General features: G+C 40.2%; 1 protein-coding gene across 4 annotated transcripts in view; it reads left to right on the top strand.

Moving 5' to 3' along the window:
- Nucleotides 1-20212, top strand: part of src (SRC proto-oncogene, non-receptor tyrosine kinase) — a 30752-nt gene extending 10540 nt beyond the window's left edge. Inside the window, exons 2-14 of one of the 4 annotated variants that reach the window (XM_085443064.1) lie at nucleotides 8477-8738; nucleotides 8857-8956; nucleotides 9635-9652; nucleotides 10684-10782; nucleotides 11656-11682; nucleotides 11864-11967; nucleotides 13822-13971; nucleotides 14149-14304; nucleotides 15171-15350; nucleotides 15717-15793; nucleotides 15876-16029; nucleotides 16312-16443; nucleotides 17699-20212. In XM_085443064.1, coding sequence (XP_085299190.1) covers nucleotides 8486-8738; nucleotides 8857-8956; nucleotides 9635-9652; nucleotides 10684-10782; nucleotides 11656-11682; nucleotides 11864-11967; nucleotides 13822-13971; nucleotides 14149-14304; nucleotides 15171-15350; nucleotides 15717-15793; nucleotides 15876-16029; nucleotides 16312-16443; nucleotides 17699-17907 — 1659 coding nt within the window. In that variant the 5' untranslated portion in view covers nucleotides 8477-8485 and the 3' untranslated portion in view covers nucleotides 17908-20212. The remainder of the gene's footprint in view (nucleotides 1-8476; nucleotides 8739-8856; nucleotides 8957-9634; nucleotides 9653-10683; nucleotides 10783-11655; nucleotides 11683-11863; nucleotides 11968-13821; nucleotides 13972-14148; nucleotides 14305-15170; nucleotides 15351-15716; nucleotides 15794-15875; nucleotides 16030-16311; nucleotides 16444-17698) is intronic. The other 3 variants (XM_085443065.1, XM_085443066.1, XM_085443067.1) reach the window with 3 other exon arrangements.
- Nucleotides 20213-21405: the final 1193 nt, after the last annotated feature.

Here is a 21405-nt window from a genome sequence, read left to right as displayed (position 1 = left end):
TCACTGCATTTGATGAATACGATTAGGGAATAGATGTTGATAATCTGGAGAGAACAAGCAGGCTTGGATTATGCTAGAGTTGGCGACTGGTGACGCAGAAGCCAAAGCCTCCCTACTTTTCCCTCCATAGTAATTACATAGAGAGCATTAAGATGAAGGAATACACCAGGCAGGCTGACATTAGGATCACATGCTTTCGCTCACACAGGCATATTCTCTTTGCGTGCACACATGCTTCCTAACCCCTGTACTTCTGTTCACTCTCCATTCAAATGAGCCATATTCTTTAAAAGCAAGAAACCTTGACTTTATCAGCAGCCTCTTCAGCGTGCAGGGATGTTTTTCCACTGTAGCGCGATCAAATAGAAAACCCCTTTGGAACGATGTTGCAGCTGGTCAAGTGTGAGCTTGTTAGCACAGTTCTGATTTTAACTGAGTACAGCCTGGTCACACATCCACTTCAATTCATGTGATCAGACCACTCACGCACAAAACCCCACTTTAACGGGTGGTGTCTGTTTATGCAAATGCAATAACAACATGATGTTATCTTCCTGCCTGCAGTCTGGCAGCTGTTGTTCACTCAGTGGACTTTTATTGGAGGCCTACAGATAATAAATGTCACTATGCCTCTCTTATATCATATGTCCCATTTTCCAGCATTGTGCCTGCATTCAGGATTGTAACAACTCAGCATAAATCTTGTTTTTTGATCTGTAGTTTAAATATACATTTTAACTGATAAAGGTCTCAGGGTGTAAATACAGAGGGAACTCACTATCATCACTCTTTATCAGCATCACTACAATGTTAGCAAACATCAGCCTGGGGGGGACCATCTCGCTATTTGGAGCCAATGGGGTGATAATGAAACTTTCACTCGATGGTGTGACACAAACTGCAAAAGGACACAGAGGGGGCCCAGAGGCCGGAGGCCCGAGGGCCCCCTTTGCCCCGGAAGAGGCCTGACCGAGCAACAGGCACCAGGCCCCGCCAAGTAGTCACCGGGAGTGAGCTGGTACATACCTGAGCGCCCAGCCCCGGACACCAAGAACCACCAACGCACCAACCCCTGAGGGCATCAACTTTTACTTTGAAGGTGAACCTTTTCATCTCTACCAGTTTCACCGAATACCAAGAAGCAACTTTCCGCAGCCACTGTATTTTTCTGACCATAAGGCGCACCGGATTATAAGGCGCATTAAGCGAAACAAGCATTAGCATTCATCCTCCAGCCTCACTGTTTATGTTATGCTAACATAGCTGTGTCGCTAGCGATCATGTAGCACATCTTTATATACCAGCTAGCCCAATTTCAGTAACCCTACAAACGTCACTGCCTTTTAGTTTTCTGTCTTCGTTTACGTTGGAAGTGACAACAGAACTGTACGTTTTAATTTATTCAGAAATCCCTCTTTCAGAACATGCTATATCATTTTTAGGTGGAAACTAGCAAGCTAAATTCCTGCTAACTTCTAACTCTGTTAAATTTAATAAATTCTGTTTTCATGTCACTATGCCTGGATGTTAAACTTAATTGTTACACCCGGAAAAGCAGCAACACTGATCATTTTATTACAGATGAAAGAATTTAGATAGTTTTTCAACTTGGAGGGACGGAGTTTTGGACCCAGAATACTCTGCGAGGCTCCTGACGACAGTAGCCGTAATGCTCCGGCAATCGATCAAGTCGTGCGGCTTCGTAGCTTAGCAAAGTCGTACTAAAACATTTTTTGACAGATTTTTGAGCACCGTTTCGAGGTCAGTAAGCACAACCAGAATTCATACATAAGGCGCACGAGATTATAAGGCGCACTATCGATTTCTGAGATAATGAAAGGATTTTAAATGCGCCTTACAGGGAGTGCAGAATTATTAGGCAAATGAGTATTTTGTCCACATCATCCTCTCCATGCATGTTGTCTTACTCCAAGCTGTATAGGCTCGAAAGCCTACTACCAATTAAGCATATTAGGTGATGTGCATCTCTGTAATGAGGAGGGGTGTGGTCTAATGACACCAACACCCTATATCAGGTGTGCATAATTATTAGGCAACTTCCTTTCCTTTGGCAAAATGGGTCAAAAGAAGGACTTGACAGGCTCAGAAAAGTCAAAAATAGTGAGATATCTTGCAGAGGGATGCAGCAGTCTCAAAATTGCAAAGCTTCTGAAGTGTGATCATCGAACAATCAAGCGTTTCATTCAAAATAGTCAACAGGGTCGCAAGAAGCGTGTGGAAAAACCAAGGCGCAAAATAACTGCCCATGAACTGAGAAAAGTCAAGCGTGCAGCTGCCAAGATGCCACTTGCCACCAGTTTGGCCATATTTCAGAGCTGCAACATCACTGGAGTGCCCAAAAGCACAAGGTGTGCAATACTCAGAGACATGGCCAAGGTAAGAAAGGCTGAAAGACGACCACCACTGAACAAGACACACAAGCTGAAACGTCAAGACTGGGCCAAGAAATATCTCAAGACTGGTTTTTCTAAGGTTTTATGGACTGATGAAATGAGAGTGAGTCTTGATGGGCCAGATGGATGGGCCCGTGGCTGGATTGGTAAAGGGCAGAGAGCTCCAGTCCGACTCAGACGCCAGCAAGGTGGAGGTGGAGTACTGGTTTGGGCTGGTATCATCAAAGATGAGCTTGTGGGGCCTTTTCGGGTTGAGGATGGAGTCAAGCTCAACTCCCAGTCCTACTGCCAGTTTCTGGAAGACACCTTCTTCAAGCAGTGGTACAGGAAGAAGTCTGCATCCTTCAAGAAAAATGTGATTTTCATGCAGGACAATGCTCCATCACACGCGTCCAAGTACTCCACAGCGTGGCTGGCAAGAAAGGGTATAAAAGAAGAAAAACTAATGACATGGCCTCCTTGTTCACCTGATTTGAACCCCATTGAGAACCTGTGGTCCATCATCAAATGTGAGATTTACAAGGAGGGAAAACAGTACACCTCTCTGAACAGTGTCTGGGAGGCTGTGGTTGCTGCTGCACGCAATGTTGATGGTGAACAGATCAAAACACTGACAGAATCCATGGATGGCAGGCTTTTGAGTGTCCTTGCAAAGAAAGGTGGCTATATTGGTCGCTGATTTGTTTTTGTTTTGTTTTTGAATGTCAGAAATGTATATTTGTGAATGTGGAGATGTTATATTGGTTTCACTGGTAAAAATAAATAATTGAAATGGGTATATATTTGTTTTTTGTTAAGTTGCCTAATAATTATGCACAGTAATAGTCACCTGCACACACAGATATCCCCCTAAAATAGCTAAAACTAAAAACAAACTAAAAACTACTTCCAAAAACATTCAGCTTTGATATTAATGAGTTTTTTGGGTTCATTGAGAACATGGTTGTTGTTCAATAATAAAATTATTCCTCAAAAATACAACTTGCCTAATAATTCTGCACTCCCTGTATAGTGCCGAAAATACGGTACTTGCCAACCTGTCGAGGAAAACATATTTCTCCCAAGCAACTGACCTGTGTGACCTTTTAGAATTTGAGAATTGTCCTTAATGGGACCACCAACAGGAAAACATCCTCAACTAACATCTCTCTTTTTTTGTGGTAACTCCAATCAAATGGGAGAGAATTCCAGTATCAACAGTGTGTCTTTGTTCCAGGCTGTAAGCATGTTTATTTCTGCACTACCATCTTAACATGGAAGTCTGTAACAACTGACACATTTGGAGCCAGTCTCGGGAGGCCACAAAAGGAACTGTTCTTGGCGCTTACAAATTAATTTTTCAGGCCCGAAGGTTTACAGAGCGATTAAAACAAGAAATTAAATTACTCTTGACATACAGTAGTTTGCATGTATCATCCACAATGTCCTTAATGAAGTGATTAATTTTAAGCTTTGGTTACACATCAGTTCATGTTTTTTTCAGCTTATTTACCTCAGGCGTGATAATGAAATTACATGGCCATTAATGCATAAAGAGTAAATAAAAGCATGTCTGTGATGCCAGTAAAACTGTTGAAAGCTCTGCAGCAAATCCCATATTGTTTGGCCTCAATATTCATCATCAAAGTTGAATAGAGAGAAAGAACATGTTACTAATAATACATTCACAGCAATAACTTAAATGTGACCTTTAACCTGGGCGGGCTATATGAAACACAGCTCTTTCCAATAAGGGTGACTGTCATAACTTGTCCAATCATGTATTAGATGCCAGGCCGACAGGAACAAGTCTCCTGAGACAGATATGAGGGGTCTACTGCAGTTGTCATGGTAAGATACAAGCCCTTACATGCTTCTTCACAGAACCATAGTTTCACGATCTGACTCAGTATTACTTGGAGTTTTCTTCAGTTTCATACTGGGAAAACCCTCATTAAACTCACATACAGAAGATCTTAAGCTAGCTTGTTCAATTTTGATGTTCGTGACTGTTTGATCCTTCCCAAAAGATGAAAAGGCTTTTTTTTAAAGGGCCAGAGCACGACAGGCTGTGTTGTTGGTGAAATGGACTAGTACCATGACAAAGACTTGTGCGGTGAATGAACGACACATCTTTTTATTTGGATGAGAGGATACCATTCAGAAATTGTAATTGTTCTCGTTTCACAATAAATGATAAAGAAAGCGGAACAGGGATAGACAGTATCCTGTTCTGGTTGGGGTAGCAGAAACCCCAGCAGCAATATTAAAAGACTATACCCATTTACCAAAAGCTCAGGAGACTTGAAGGATTTGGAATTCATTGCCAGATCTTATACATAATTAAGCAAACCCCCCTCCCACCAACCCAGCCACACCCCCTGCCTTGCTGGAGAGATTTTCATGCAGCCATGCCTCAGACAGTTGGTGCTTATTACAGTACCTCAGCGCATTTAGGCTTTTGTTATCATTAACTACTGCAGATAGTACACGTGGAGACATGATTCCACTTACTCTGCTGCAAATGATGACAATGTTTGGCTTCATGACTTCCTTCATTTCCATATTGCCTAATGGCTGTTAGAGCTAAAACACGCTAGGATCTGGCAACCAGAAAGCCACAGGCCACAGGCTGTTTCTGTGCCTTGTTTATGCTGCCTGCTGTGAGTTGACAAAAGATGGCTTTGTTGGAAACTGAGTGTGAAGGGAAAAAAAATGAGACTCTATTAATGCTCCGTTTCATGTTTACTTGATTGAGTCTTCCTTTCCAGGGAGGTTTTAGTGTATTTGTCTGTGTCTAGGACACTGTTGGCCAAAGGAACTGAATTCTATTCAGTCTTGAAATTTGCGAAAGGTCTTAATGGCTCTTTTTAATTTGTTCACTTCATCAGATTCTATGCTGCTGCTGCTGAACCCTAAAAGCATAATTACTGAGTCAGTAAAATTCACCCGTGTTTACCAAAGTTTCTCCACAAAATTTGTTATTTAAATGCCATCTGATTGATCCTATTAAGGCAGCGTCCCTTAAGAATAAGCGTCTTGCGTGTGGAATTGGGAAGCCTCTTACAAGACTGACGACTGCAGATCAGAGAGGTCTCTGCTCTGCCTCAAACAGCTTATTAACCATGCAAACAGTCTGCTGGGGGAGAGCACAGAACACACAAAGAGCAGCTCCCTGAGCCACCCGGCATCTTTGTGTCTACTCTCTTGTGTCTGTGTTTTTGTGTTAACCTGCAACCCATGCAACCCCCCCTCCACCCCTTAATGCAGACATACCCAGGGGGTAGACTTATCGACTCTTCGGCCCCACTGCCCCTCATCCCTTTCTCCTCCCTCCTCCCATTTCACGATGATAACCCCCCCCCCCCCCCCCCCAAAAAAAAAATCAACCCCATGTTATGTTCACCTCCCTTTAATTTTTTCTCCTTATAATGCCTTTACATATTTTTTTGTATTAAATCAACCCTGGATGAGCTCATATGTGCACTTGCACATATGGCCACAGGCATCTTCTAAACTGTATACAAACTACAAACACAGAAATAACTTCCACATCTCCTTTTGTCACCTCTGCTTCTCCTCTCCTGGCGGAGGGGCAAAATAAGAGACAAGAACCAGCTTTGCAACTTCATTTCCTTATCTTGCATAGTGAACTCAGTCCTTTTATAGTAAGATATTTTCCACCATATGTCATCATTCATAGCTTTGAGTGGCTGCTATCCAACGTTTTGTAGCTGGCTTTGTTTTTGCATTCGCTTGTTAACAACAGTGGGCTGTGTATTGGCTGAGTTGAGCAGATTCACAGCCACCTAAATAACAGAGGTCAGGCAGGCCAAATAACTCAACACTATCCAAATGCACTTTTACCCTTATCTGCTTATCAGAAGTGTTTCCAAGCCATCCCACCTTAGTGTCTTTTCTAAATTAACATTTCTTAGCAGATCGCCTGTGGCTATGTCTATCCATGATAGCAGTCCTTAAATTATTCTGGGCTTAGTGTAAGGATTTCCCTGCACTAAGCTGTGGTTAGAGTTCATGAACCTCCTCAGGTGGGGGAGCTTCAGAAATAAAAACTAAGCAGCAATCCAAAACTGGCCTCCTCTGTTCTCATCTTCTTAGTGCAGTTTCTCAGTTTTGTAATTTATTGACAACTTGAACACCATCAGCACTGATGAGTGATCTGCTATGTGTAAGATGCACTAGTTTATCATTTTACCAAAAATCATCACATTTTAAATGTATCAGTTATAACTGGTAACTGGCTGTTCAGACTTAGTTATCCATTTCTGTGTTGTTCAAGTTAGCTTGCGCAGCACGATGGACCCCAACGCAGTCTGAGGGCCAGAGGACGATCACCTGCACTGTAATAACAGTATTATTTATTTACTTATTTATTTGTTTGTTTGTTTTGATAATTGTTCAGTTTTCTTGGGCATTTTACTTTGCCAAGTGGTCAGATTATCCGACTTGCTAAATAGCGATATCGTCTCCTGTTGTGATATGTCATTGCATTTAGTGTATGCAGACCAACACCTCACAGGGCCACACTGGGTTAGGACAAACACTGTTGTGGTGTACAAAATAGGTTTGCAACTAAAAATGATTTGTGTGTACTTTGTGTTTGGGTGGGTTTTAAATTAAAGAATCAGTCAATCAGAAAATTATCATCTGAGTCAGCTCTATTGTACATTTGTTTTTGTTTTTCCTGGTAACAGCTTTTACAACTCTGACATGCCCACAGGTCTAGTTTCTGAAAACAGCAGGACGCTGCTGAAAGCAAACATGCTTTGATTAACCAGAGTGCACAGTGCAGCATTTAGCAGCCTGAGAGATAACTGTATATTGGACTTACTAACACATTCAATGCAAAACACTATGGGTAATAATGCTTCTATAGCTTGTTTCAGTTAAAAGAAAATCATTTGTGTTTTTTGGTGTTTATATTATTTTAATATCTTATTTTTCTTTTGTTAAAGGTACTGAAAAGTACTCATGACAGCTGTCAGTGCTCAAACTTGCCCGCTCAGTAGTGACTAAATGCTGTAAATCCTCACATTTAAATGCTAAAACTCCTGAATGTGGGCATTACTTTAGCCACACTCACGTAATGGCTCTAAATTATTACCATAATTGATGTTTACCAATCTTCTGTCGATCGTTTACTTACTCAGCACTGCTGTTGAAATGAAGGACTTTTTCATTCCCCCTCAACAAGACATGAACGTGAGTTTTGACGCAATGGGAATGCCACCTCAAAATGCTTCAGCCTTTCTCTGGAATTATTCTGCTTCTGACACATGTTCATGCTTGCATGTGTGACATAACTGCTGTCTGTGTTCATGCTGCTGGTGGGAGTGGGGTAAAGTGGATCTCGTGTCTGTGTTGAAACCGAAGAGTGGCAGCTGCTCCAACGTCTGCTGGAGATCAAAATCAAATCAAATCAAATCACTTTTTATTGTCACATCACATGTGCAGGCACACTGGCACAGCACATGCGAGTGAAATTCTTGTGTGCGAGCCCCACAAGCAACAGAGATGTGCAAACACAACAACACAAACGAGCAAAATACAAGAATGGCCAACCTGAAACTAATAAATATATGTACAATATATAATAGTGTATGCATTTCTGGATGTGTATACTAAATATTTTCCTACGTGTGTGTGTGTGTGTGTGTGTGTGTGTGTGTGTGTGTGTGTATACATTTTTACAAATTAAATAGTAAAAAAATAAAATAAAATAATAATAATAATAATAAAATATATAAAATATACAGAGTTGAATATGTGCAAAACAAGTGGCAGTGGAGATGTTTTGCTTCTTGTGGTCCGTGTGACACCGTGTCTCTGTGGGTTTAATAGTAGTCTCCGGTCCGTCTCTGGTTTCTGCATCTGGCTTTGTGGCAGTCAGAGGAATTTTTCCAGAGAATGTATTCTAAGAAGATCACATAAGAAAGCAAGTCTATTTGATGCCAAATTATAGTGTAATTTTTCTATTACAGTGCCTGGAAATTCAATTTGAATTAAGTTTATTCTTAATCTGCTGTCTCACAGAGTTTTCTCTGTCTTTGAATGCACAACAGGCCTTGGCTATGGGGGGATCCAAGAGCAAGTCCAAGGATGTAGGCCAACGAACACGCAGCCTCGATGGCAACCTCAGCTCGGGTGGAGGGGCTGGCGGCCACCACCTCAACTCCACTCAACAGTCCTTAACACCAAACCGCAGCCCTACTGTGGATGCAGGTCTCAGTGGGAATCAGTCAATGGCTAATACTGCAGAGCTAACGCTCTTTGGAGGAGTGGACAATAACAGTGTCACCTCTTCAAACTGCATAGCACGAGCAGGTGAGAACCTTCGCTGAGAGCTTTCAGTTTTACAGTTACCACCTTGTTGTGCTGGCTATTTAAACTGTGCACTCTGTATGCTTCACTTTATCAAAACCCACACTTTATCGTCTCACAGGAGGGGTGACGACCTTTGTGGCATTATACGATTATGAATCTCGAACAGCCACAGATCTGTCTTTTAGGAAGGGCGAACGGCTCCAGATAGTAAACAATACGTAAGTAAAACATTCACACTCCTTCTCTGTCGTCTTTTGGCATAAGTTATTGCTCACCGTCTGGTTACTGTGCTCTCCAAAATTGATGTCACTTGTCTACTGAAGACTTCTGTCTTTACAGTCAAGGGAAACATTTCCTATTCCCTATACTGTTGTTGTTTTTTTAAGTACGGGCTTGCTCTTTGACTCAATAGCTATGCAGTGAACCATATAGTGTAGTCATGCACCCCCATTGCTGCCTGCCTACTGACAAATTACTGACCAAGAAGGCAGTTTGGAACAATAGTGGATTATCATTGACCCGCTAAGCCAGAGATCTGGCCCATTAATGGGTCAAGGATACTAAGAATGCTCGAACCAATTCTAAGACTTGTTAATGTAAGTGTCAGATAGGCTTGTCCTAGTTTTCTGTTTGGTCAGGTTCACTGGATTAGTAAAGCTATGCATAGTTTTTTCTCTCCCTGGCCTCATTACTGTGCCTCATTCAATACACAGTAGTTCAAGTAGTTTAGGTTCAAAGCTTTATCATATGTGCTGTGCTGAAGTCTGTTTGTTCTGCGTACTTTGCTATTCTGCCACTGCTCATAATATGCTCTCTGTATTTCTCCAACGCTCTTCTTTTTCACCATTTCATCTCTCTTTCCCATTTCTCCTTCACAAACCATCACATTTTGATAGGAGGAAGGTGAACTGCAGGTTTGTGAAGCTTCTCTACGACTGTGTTTAAATCAACCATTTGTGAGCCTGTGTTCTTTGTATCACATGAAGCATATGTGAAACTGATGCCTCTGCCCTCGCCCCGTAGCAGTTGGTTGAAAGCCTTGCAGCACTATCAATGGGAGGCAAATAATCAAAGCAAATAAACATATTGCTTTAAAATTTGACTTGTGAATATAGTGCTGCAAAGCTTCAACAGCTCAACCTCTCGTAAAGTGTAGCCTTCATGCACCATCAGTCTGCCTTTTGCAATATCCATATGTTTCTATAATTACTAGGGATGGGAATCACAAGAATATCATCCCCTGTTGTGATATGGCATGAGTACACTGACAGTAAACATCAGCATTTTTATTAAAGCGTGCAAAGGGTCTAGATGGAGTCCCTTTGCCAGTTTGACTTACCAGAATCACTGCTTCATTTACCGCAACTAATTATGGATCATATCAAATGAAAGAGGGTGAAGGGAACAGAAGTTAACTAACATGTGCTGATGGAAAAGAAACTCTCAGAGGGGAAACTAGCCGGGGGAAAGCAAATCAGAGAACTAATTAACTGAACCGACACGTTATTATATAATAATATTAATTGAATAAGGATGATAATACATACCCACACTGACACCACAGTGGTGTACATAATTGCTGCATTTTGTCATTTCAGGGATATCTTTTCCTCACTTACAGATATCAGGATGTATTGTAGGCGCATAGATCATGTTGCTGTTGTGTGCAGTAAATTATGATATTATCATTTTGTTAGTTACAGCGATTCCCAACCATAGTAATTGCATAACAGAAAAAGAACCTGGGCTGACTTTCATCAAGCTTCTCCAAGAGCCAAGAGCTGAAATACTACAGCTATTGCAGCAGTTACTAAAATTGCAAAACAAACTCTATCCTTTCATTTATGGTCTGAGACACTTGATAAACAGCCCGAAAATTCACATTTGTGTTTTGGACTTGTGATGAGCCTTGGTAAAGCTGTGTGTTATCATTTCGTCTGTGCAGAGAAGGGGACTGGTGGCTGGCGCGCTCCCTGACCACCGGAGAGAGCGGTTATATCCCCAGCAATTATGTGGCTCCATCTGACTCCATCCAAGCAGAAGAGTAAACCCCTTTATTTTTTTTCTCTCTCTCTCTCCCTCTCGATGTGACACTTATCTGTCTTTCACCAAGTGCATGGAAAGATTAACCCTCAAACTTTGTGTTCTTTGGAGCTTTCAGTATTATTACTTTTATTGTGAATTAGAAATTTGACCTTAAAGGAATAGTTTTACATTTTGGGAGGTAATTTTATTTCATTTTTTTTGCTGATAGCTATGTAAAATTAGCACCAAAGCTACAGCGAGTTCACAACAGCTAGCCAGGTTCTCACTAAAAGTAGTGAAATACATGAACCTAACCATTTCAAAGCGACTACTGCTACATATTATTAGTTTGAAGTAATGAGGTCAGTGTATGTGGAAAATAATACTTCAGCCAAATGCTTAGGCTTCTAAATACTTGATTTCAGACAGTCTCTTATACTCTGTGCTCCGTGTAAAGGTGGATGTCTATTATATGGTCATATCAGGCACACGGCTCTGGCTGTGAGGGCAGAAGCACCACCAAATAGTCAAGTCCAAGAATGCTGGAAATGAGTGTCACAGATCCCATTTAAAGCTCACTATGAGGCTACGAAAGTAGTAGCAACTGAGCAAAAGGACTAGAAAGAGCATAAAAATTGGGCTTGCTGGCAAGTGAACTTTGTTACTATTTGACTGTATTTGCCTTTGTAATGTAACACTGACTTGATCTTGGGCTTGATGCTGGGATGAAAGTCATTACACCGAAATCTTAAACTATCCATTCAACTCGCTGTAGCTCAGAAACCACTTTCTCTGCTAAACCTCTCATGCTAACCTGCTTGCTTACAATAAAACTCACAAACTAACTTTTTGTAACAACTTCGTTTCTCACCTTTGCCTCTTTCTCCATCAGTCATCTCAAACTGGCTCTAGAGTCCAGGTAAGCAGCTGTTGCACTGTAGGCACTTGTATGCACTGCATCTGGAATAACCGAAACCTTCTGAGACTATAAGCGAGTTCAGCCTCGATTTCCCATTCCCTCTCTTTCTCCCACTCATATCTCCTTCCCCTCACCAATCTGCTCCCTTGTGTCCCATGTGTTGTGTCTTGACCTCAACCAGGTGGTACTTTGGCAAAATCACACGCCGCGATTCTGAGAGGCTGCTGCTGAGTTTAGAGAACAGGAGAGGGACTTTCCTGGTGCGAGAGAGTGAAACCACCAAGGGTAAGTTGAATCACAATTGAAACTGGAATACGGTGAAGTATCTGAATGACTTAGTTAATTTGTTCTCTAATCAGAAACTCCCTGTAACTACTATTTTGGCATTGATCATCAGACTGTTCGTTAAATATATCTGGTCTTGGTCGTAAAGTAGCTCTAAAAATGAAAGCTGTGCCAGCATCTACAACATTACTTTCCTTACTTCCTTACTCAATCGTATTTAAACATCACCTAGATATCCTTTTTAGATTTTCTAAAGTGTAGTTTGTGTACAAACTGATCCCTTAATCTGTTAAAAAAAACTTTGAACAAACAAAAACATTATTGCTTCTGGAAATTGTAAGAAAGCTATAAAAGGTAATTCACCACAAGCAAGAATCAAGAGATCATGTGTTATCCCACTGATTTAGCTGATCTTCCCACTAACTCATCCACAACACAGTTTTAAAGGGATATGATTTGCATGTAGATATACATCAGTGTCGGATTGTTTTGTTTTTTTAATATATTTTGAATAAAAGTGTACTGAACTGAAAACACAGAATCATACAATATTAATATTTAATGTGCTGTAGGAGAGTTTCTGATTGGAGCTCTATTGTAGGTGGAAACACCATCAACATCTGTTAGTTTGCAGTGCAGTGTTTCCAGTTTTTAGTCATACAATAACTAGTTGAGGTGTTTCAGGCATGCAAGCTGTGTACATGTACTTTTTGTTAAGACAAGGAAAAAGTTAAAAGCTTGCCTGCATTTTTTTAGGATCTGTGATTGTTTTTCTGATTTTAAAAAGTGTTTTTTCAAAGCACACTCATTCCTATTGAACAAAACTACTCCTGAATCAGTGACTTCTGATATCCTTCAAACACCAGCCCTCGGCTTTCTCACAAGTTTTCCTTTATGACAGAGTATGAGAAAGAGTAATTGTAAATGTAAAACTTTTAGGGCCTGGGCATGTAGATTTTTATTTTTAAAACCAGTCTACCAGGGAACTTTTTTTAAAAATCTCAGAAACATAGTGTGCAGTTATTTTTACACCTCTTCGTGTATCTTTCTATGAACTTGTAAAATGTTCAGATTTCAAAATGAATTTTCTGTTCTGTGACATATCAGACTAAAAAGGCACCGAGGAGAAGAAAGCAAATTCTTTCTACAGTAAGGCAAGCCTCCGTGCTGCTCACTGTGCTCCCCGCTGTGCCGTGTCAGTCATGTGGCAACGTGGGTACAGAAGAGAAACAAATCAGGCAGATGGGAAAAGGTTGGATGTGATGCCTGTGGGACTCAGTGTAGAGAGATGGTTCTGATAGGCAGCTACTCTGATGCTGCTGCTGCAGCAGTAAAATAGTCTCTTCGGGCTCAGTCAGTTGTGTGTATATGTCGTGTGTACACACTGGTACATTACAGGATTACTGTTATGGAGCAGATATATGGAATCTGGAGAGACTGAGAAAAGATTGAAGGTAGGGAGAGATAGGCAGAAGGGGAGTAGGTGGGTGAGCTGGAGCAGAGGCGAAATACTGGGTGAGTGAGTGAGACAGAATTAGGTCATTGTGGAGCTGAGGCTATACAACCACAGGCCATATTGCCCAGTTCAAAAATAAAGAGAAAGGCTAGGCATCGCCTTGGGCCAAATCTGTGATTCAGACTGTTTTTTGGTTGACCAGCACTGCCCTCTGGTGTTGCAATGAACACACTGCCCACAAAAATGGACTCCAATTACTCTTCATTCTGAATGGCAAATGTTCTGTTACTTTCCACCAGGTGATTTAAAAGAAAGAACACAGATTTAACATCATTCGATGAATCAATGCTATCAATGTCTTTGCTACTTTGTGTTAATTGGTTATCATTTTCCCCCAGGTGCCTACTGTTTGTCTGTATTGGATTATGACAACACAAAAGGGTTAAATGTGAAGCACTACAAGATCAGGAAGCTGGACAGTGGAGGCTTCTACATCACGTCACGCACCCAGTTCAACTCCCTACAGCAGCTTGTCAATCATTACCGCAGTGAGTTCAGTGCAGACAAAATGCTTTTTAGCTTCCCCAACAGAGTCTTTAGTAATTACACAAATGAGCAGAGCGGCTCTAATATTCATTCACTTATTCTTTTAGTTAAACCTTTCCTGTGTTTCCTGCCCATTATTTGCTTTACCACTGACCAGCTTCACAATCTTCCCTCCCCAGAGCATGCTGATGGATTGTGTCACAGCCTAACAGACATATGTCCTGTACTGAAGCCTCAGACTCAGGGCTTAGCAAAGGACGCCTGGGAGATCCCGAGAGAGTCTCTCCGTCTTGACATAAAGCTTGGACAGGGCTGCTTCGGCGAAGTCTGGATGGGTGAGTCAGGCTTTATTCCTTTAATGGATATTCAGTTATTTTCTCTGGTCACAGCTATTGTAAGACCAAAGTGCATAAATTATTTTAGCGCTGCATGACTGAAAAATTGCACAGCTATAACTATTACTGCTGTAACTGATAGCTGATTCTGATTAGAATATTATTGCATGATCACTGTTGATGCCAGGGAAAATAAAATGCCAAACGTTTTAGAAATTTGGCCAATATGCCCTTTAAATATGCCGACGTCACTTCTGGAACATTTTCAGTGTGGCTGCTTTTTTCAAATTGTTCAGTAGATCTTTGTTTCTGTCGCTTTGCATTTTTTCCACTACAGTGTGCAATGAATCTTCTCCAGTGTATGAAAACAATGACCTGTCAGTTAGAATTTCATTTTGGGAACGTGGATGAACTGACAGGGAGGCAAATTAAGTGTAATGGAGGTTGGTGCTGGTGCGACCACAAAGCTCTTGTGTTTTCAGGCACACCCAGGTATGCTCAGGTCATACCTACTGACTGTCCTCCCACAAATGTCTTAAGGCATAACAGTAGAAATCAGCAATCATTTGTCTTTCCCTTTGGGGCAAATTCATAGTGAAAAAACAGGAGTCTTCCATTTGCTTGAGCTCTGACTAATTACTGGAAACTACCAGTAATTAGCTTTTAAGCAGAAATGTTTTGTTGTCAGAAAAGGATGGTCATGGAGCAACATTTAAAAAAGCAACCATATACAAGACTGTCCAGAGGTGCATTAGAAAATTATTTAACACTTAAATGACTTCAGTTTTAATGGGGGAAAGCTGGAGTTGAATTAAGTTCTAACAATCAATACTAATGTTATACTAATAACATTTGTTTTTAATCAGGAACATGGAACGGTACAACGCAGGTGGCGATTAAGACCCTGAAGCCCAGCACCATGTCCCCAGAGGCCTTCCTGCAGGAGGCTCAGGTCATGAAGAAACTGAGACATGAAAAGCTGGTTCAGCTTTACGCTGTGGTGTCTGAGGAGCCGATTTACATCGTCACAGAGTACATGGGCCAAGGTCAGCGTGGGGTCCTCACTTGGCCACATTTAAATATTTTTTCAGAGTACATTTTTTCATTTGTAAATATAAATAAACATGTGTTGTACTTAAAATATTATTTGATTATGACTCATCGAAATCATATTTCTAAGTCTAATTAAAAGATGGACACGTCTTAAAAAAGGGGATGTGATTAAGCAGAAACAGCCAAAAATTGAGCTAAACTATGATGTGTTTACTGCCTGGGAAAAAAGAAAGTTCTAGACAATGAATTTATTTATAAATAAACATCATTTCTGCATACATTTTTTTCAAAATTTAAAATGAATTTCAGGAATTTTATAATCACAGTGGTGATTAACTTATTCTAATCCACACTAACAGGTAGCCTACTGGACTTTCTGAAAGGGGACATGGGTAAGATGCTTCGCCTTCCCCAGCTGGTGGACATGGCCTCACAGGTCAGTGCAAATAATATCACGTTTTATTATTTAATTGTTTGTTACTTTTCTGTTATAAAACAGAGATTTGCCCCTTTCTTAGATTGCTTCAGGGATGGCTTATGTCGAGAGGATGAACTATGTGCACCGTGATCTAAGAGCTGCTAACATCCTGGTGGGAGATAACCTGGTTTGCAAAGTGGCTGACTTTGGTTTGGCTCGCCTCATAGAGGATAACGAATATACTGCCAGGCAAGGTAAAAGCATAAGGGTAAAAAAGACAGCATTTATTTTATCATGCTGTTTCTCGATGTGACACAGTAGCCTTTCTCTCTTTTTCTAACACCAGGCCAAATATAGAGTATTTCAAAGGCATCACATATCTAGTTGGATTTTGTTTCTTCACTTTTGTGTAAGGAATCAGTGATTTTGTGATGTCACAGCTGTTGAACAGCAGGAAGCTCTGCCAGTTGGTTTTTTGTTTCAGCCTGTTTACAATGATCTAATTTCAGCCTCCTGATAAACTTGTTCTTTTGCAGGTGCCAAGTTTCCCATCAAGTGGACGGCCCCTGAGGCTGCGCTGTATGGCCGCTTTACCATTAAATCAGATGTATGGTCATTTGGGATCCTACTGACTGAACTGGCTACTAAAGGCCGAGTCCCATACCCAGGCAAGTATAGATAATTTTGTTTAAGGCTTTATTATGGTTGAAGGAATTTGAACCTCAAAACTTAATGCTTAAAGGAAATGTATGTTTATTTTTTCCCTGTGAGAGACTAAATAACACATAAAAAAATCAATCCTAAAGGTCATTTGAGATCTAAAACCACTGGTGGGCAGATAATCCCAGATTATAAACCCACAGTAGGGGTGTCAACCTTTGGAGGTTGTTCTGAGGATCATTAACCCACTATTGGTCATTTGACCTGGATAACCTACACAGACTGTGCATTTCCTAAATTTGGTAACTGTAACATTTTTGGCTTTTCAAAAATATTCACAACCCCTTTTTAAAAAAAAGGTCATCCTGTTTTTAGTAACTCTCAGGAGTCCTTCTGTTTATGAAGTATGTCAGTTTCGTGGTCTCTTCATAGTCAGTGTTTGCTGAAGGACCAGCCACAGCTTTCAAAATGCTGTTAAAGAATGGAGAAAGCCTGCATTTGTTTATGATGTGATTGAATTCATATGTGGGTTATATCCGAGGCCTTTGTTGACTATCTAGTCAGAATGGAAAACTCCCACCAGCTCATCCTTAATAGTACTAGCCCTAACCAGATTCTTGAAAGTGGTCATCTGCATCAGTTAGCCCACCTACCACGTCCATCAAGAGTCAGTCTTAGTTTATATTTATTTTTATTATTATTATTTTTTGGCTCGCTCCTAATGCTTCATTATATCAATCTTATTGATTTGTGGTCGTGTTTCAGCGTTCCAGTTCTTGAATATCGTGGCACCAGAGAATAATGGGTTTCTGATAGTCTTGTGTTTTTATAAAAAATGGGAAGACTGTAGAGTTTGGCTGCTTCACAATAAAAATAAAAAGTGTAACCACTAGGGGGCATCAGTTAGCATGCACTCAGAAAGGTTTCTGACTGAGTGACCTGAAAGATTTGCAAGACAGCCATAATAAGAGCTGGTTGACTTCTCTAAATGCTCTGTGACATCATACAAATATGAAAAAGTTAAAAATTTTGTGTCTTAAGAGTAAGTGCTGCTGTAATGTCAGCCCTTAGGAGTTTTATTAATAACTCAGTGAAAGAAAATAATTGTAAAATATGCATAAAAATAATAAAAAGATCAGAATACACACTTACCTAATAATTCTGTATTCTGTGTATAGCATAAAGATGTCTTACTTAGTACTCCAACTATGGATATAGTTTTTCAGCTGCATACCTTTCATAATGCTTTATTTTCTCTACCAGGTATGGTGAACCGGGAGGTGTTAGACCAGGTGGAGCGTGGTTATAGGATGCCGTGTCCAGCAGAGTGCCCCGAATCCCTTCATGAGCTGATGCTGAGCTGCTGGAGGAAGGAACCTGAGGAGAGGCCAACTTTCGAGTACCTGCAGGGCTTCCTGGAGGATTACTTTACCTCCACAGAGCCTCAGTACCAGCCAGGAGAGAACCTGTAACCAAGCTGGCAACATATCTGTGCACACAGTATGGATGTGCATAACTGAGCATGTGCATCGTCTTTAAAGTGCATGGATAATTGTGTATGGGGCGGTTGTGTTTTTTGGGGGGTTTTTTGTCCAGTGGGGCAAAGAACTGACACATATTTGGGTACAATCATTGATTCTGAGTGACATCAAACCAATCAGCAAAATCCAGTCTTTCCAAAGTCTCTCCAACATTTCCAGTTTGAGAGACTGTTTTCAAGGTATGGTATTATTTTTCAACAACCCAAAACAGGCAAAGAGGTGTGTCTGCCTTTTATGTGTTTGTAAGGTGTCCTAATAAGCCTTCCTCGTGGGTTCTTCCTATGTTATTTCTCCTGACTGATCTTATAATTATCACCATCAATTACACAACATGGCCTACAAGACAGCATATCAGTCAAACATGGGTGGGTGTCCAGAGAGTTAAGTTTATTGGTTACAACAGGATGTCTCTTTTCGCCACATTTTCTTTGGGATCCCCTTCGAAACGCACACGCTCAGACGCCGTCTTCCATTTTTCTGCTCAAGAAGCATCTATGTGGTACCAACATCAAATTTTAAGATATTATCGATCTCTTTAAAAAGAATTTGCTATTATACCTGGATTAACTGGAAATTTTCTATGGTAATACTTCAGTTTTTAGCACCACACTTCCCCTGTGCAACATTGAGGCTTGTTTCTGGATTGCTGTGAGATTTTGTGATGTGAAAGTCTCTTTCACCAGCTGGACTAATTGAGTTATTGCTGTGACCAACATACAGCTCAACGCAAAGAAGAAAAGAAGCCGTCCCTGTCTCTATTTGCTAATTGTGACTTTTCTTAATCTATAAAGATAAATGGCTACTGATCACTAAAGATCATCTCAGGATGGAGAAAACAAGAATTCTTCTGTGAGGATTTTTGTGCCAATGAAAAATGTCTTTTTTACTCTCTTCTACTGTGTAAAAGTGTATTTTAATACTCCGGACTTTTCTTACAATGAAGCTTGTGTTATCTAAACAGAGGTTATGCTGTTCTGTTCTTCTTAAAGGATAATCCACTGTTTGTGAGATCCTGCATCTGTGTACACTTTTGGATCACAATTGGATCACCAGCATGCATTTTAATCTGTAGATTTACTTTCAAGCATTCGCATTAAAATCAGGTGAATGTCCCCGCGCAGTTCTCAACTTCATGGATATGAAGACGATTTTTAACCAGCAGTAGTATTTCACTAATGAGTGCAAGTTTTCGGACAATGTTACACTGGAGATATTGTCATTGTGTTCTTATTGAATATGATAAACGAGCAGCAGTATGGTTATGCCTCCCTGATGCCTATAGGAGGCAGACTACAATGCTTTCCCAGGACCACGGTGGCAGGTATAACAAAAAAAAATTGGCTTCTTGAAACCTAATTGTAAATATTCTTAATGATAATATTTGTATATATCTTTATAATTTATTACTTTAAAGAATAACCCAATTGTTTATTTTGCTTTCTGGTACTTTTCTGGGTTACATAACATCTTAAAGTATAAGATTAATCATAGTTGCAACACTTCTGAGCACAGGTATGTTTCTTGTGCACGTATTTCTGTGAAACCTTTCTCAGATGAACATTAACGTGCCAGTTGTTTCTCGCCACATACTGATAATCTACCAGCATCGATGCTTCCCATAATACAATCAATACCACAATGTTTACATCGTGATGACCTTTAGATCATTTTGATGCTGCTATACAGGCTGAGAAATTAGCAGGTAATCGTGTGTCATTCTTGTCAGACATATTGCTTTCATGAATCTGTTTGACAGTGTTGTGCTGCCACCTTCTGTTGTTCCTCGAGTGGGCTCTCCAGCCGGGATTTCCCAAAGCACTGCTGGTTAAGGCTGAGTAACTCCACGCAAAAGGATGATGCAGCTGCCATGAATAGGAGCTTGATATCTGTGTTACATCTGCTGTGTTGCACGGATAAAGAATGCAATGGCCTGCAGGTGTAGTTGGGTTGTTTGCATCGTTCCCTTTTCCTGCTGTCTCATTGAATGTTTGAGCAAAAATATGGATAAAGTGCATGAAAAAGATCATATAGTCAGTATGCAGCCTTGCTAATAAGCCAAGGACATTTCCTGTGGGGTTCTGTGGGTCTCCTTTCTGGCTATGCAGATATTTTAAAATCAGTGATATTCCTATATATACTCTTTTTCTACTGTATCCAATGGGAATTTTCTCATAAATAACTCTTTGTTAAATCCTACTGATTACTGTTCAAATTTGAATAAAATTTGTATACTGCCTATGACTCGCGCTTTTGTTTATTAACTGAACAAATGCTTCTTTAAAAAAGAAAGAAAAACATACTCACACAAAGCAGTAATGTACACAAAATACTTGATTATCCTTTTCTAAGACACAAAGGTAATCTTCCATTGACCTAGAAAAAGATTTGAAAGCATATTTATAGCGACATGCAACGAACAGTAGTGTCAATTTTTTTTATCTACATATAAATAGTCTAATTACAAGACTTTTGCATAGTCTTTATTTCTTCATATTTTGTTTCCAAGGAGCCACATTTTTTCTTAATTTTTAAAGTGCTTTTAAGCAATAGTTCTTTCAAAGTTTTTCTCTGCATATCTTGTCTGGTTTTTCACTCATTTTCAGTCTAGTCCTTGTACCTGAATATTTTAAGAGGAATGTTTTTTTGTTTATTGTGCCACTTAACAATGAGCTGAATCATTCAAGCCTAAAATAGACGCCTAACTCACGGGATGAACCGGTATTGCGTCTACACATAACAACTTGACAGCTAACCAAAATTGTATCTTTAGGCATTTTGTTAGTAGATTCCTGTCACAAGAGCACGTAACTTGTTCCCATTTGTTTAATTGAATCAATGAAAAAATACCAAAGATAATACAGTTTGACAGGCATAAATTTTTTTGAACCAGCAATGTGATTCCTGAAGATTTTTAGCAAAAAAAAAAAAAAAAGAAAAGAAAAAAGGCATATCTCAGTATGGTGTACAGTCTGTCTGTACAAAAGGTGAATGGTATCTAAAAGTCATGTCCTTAAGAAACTGGAAAAATCCCAGCAAAGAACTGACACTGGACCTGAGATATGCATTTCGCCCTTCAGTGCTTCCATCTACTGTCCACTGAATCCTCATCAAAAACATGTCTTACAGATGCATTTCAACCAGTGGTGTTGGGGATCTTCTCAAAATTGTTAGAAATCTGTCATCTAGTCTGATTGGCAGTGGCTTCATTGTTTCAGCTGGAAAATGATCCCAAACCTGGATTCAACAACAAATAATGGAAGATTATCAGCCTTTGATTGGCCTCCAAAGGGCTCAGACCTCAACACTACTGAAGTACTAGGGGGTCATCTTGATAGACAACAAAACATCTATTTATGAGCTTTGAATGTCCTTCAAGAAGCCAAGAGAATTATTCCTAATGACTACTTAAAGAAACTACAAGACAGCTTG

Source organism: Copadichromis virginalis, linkage group LG20, assembly GCF_057382275.1.
Source record: "Copadichromis virginalis isolate Kocher_CV1m ecotype Utaka linkage group LG20, C_Virginalis_male_GT1.1, whole genome shotgun sequence".
Lineage (NCBI taxonomy): Eukaryota > Metazoa > Chordata > Actinopteri > Cichliformes > Cichlidae > Copadichromis > Copadichromis virginalis.
Note: the sequence above shows the minus strand (reverse complement) of the source record. Positions and strands in the feature narration are given on the sequence as shown.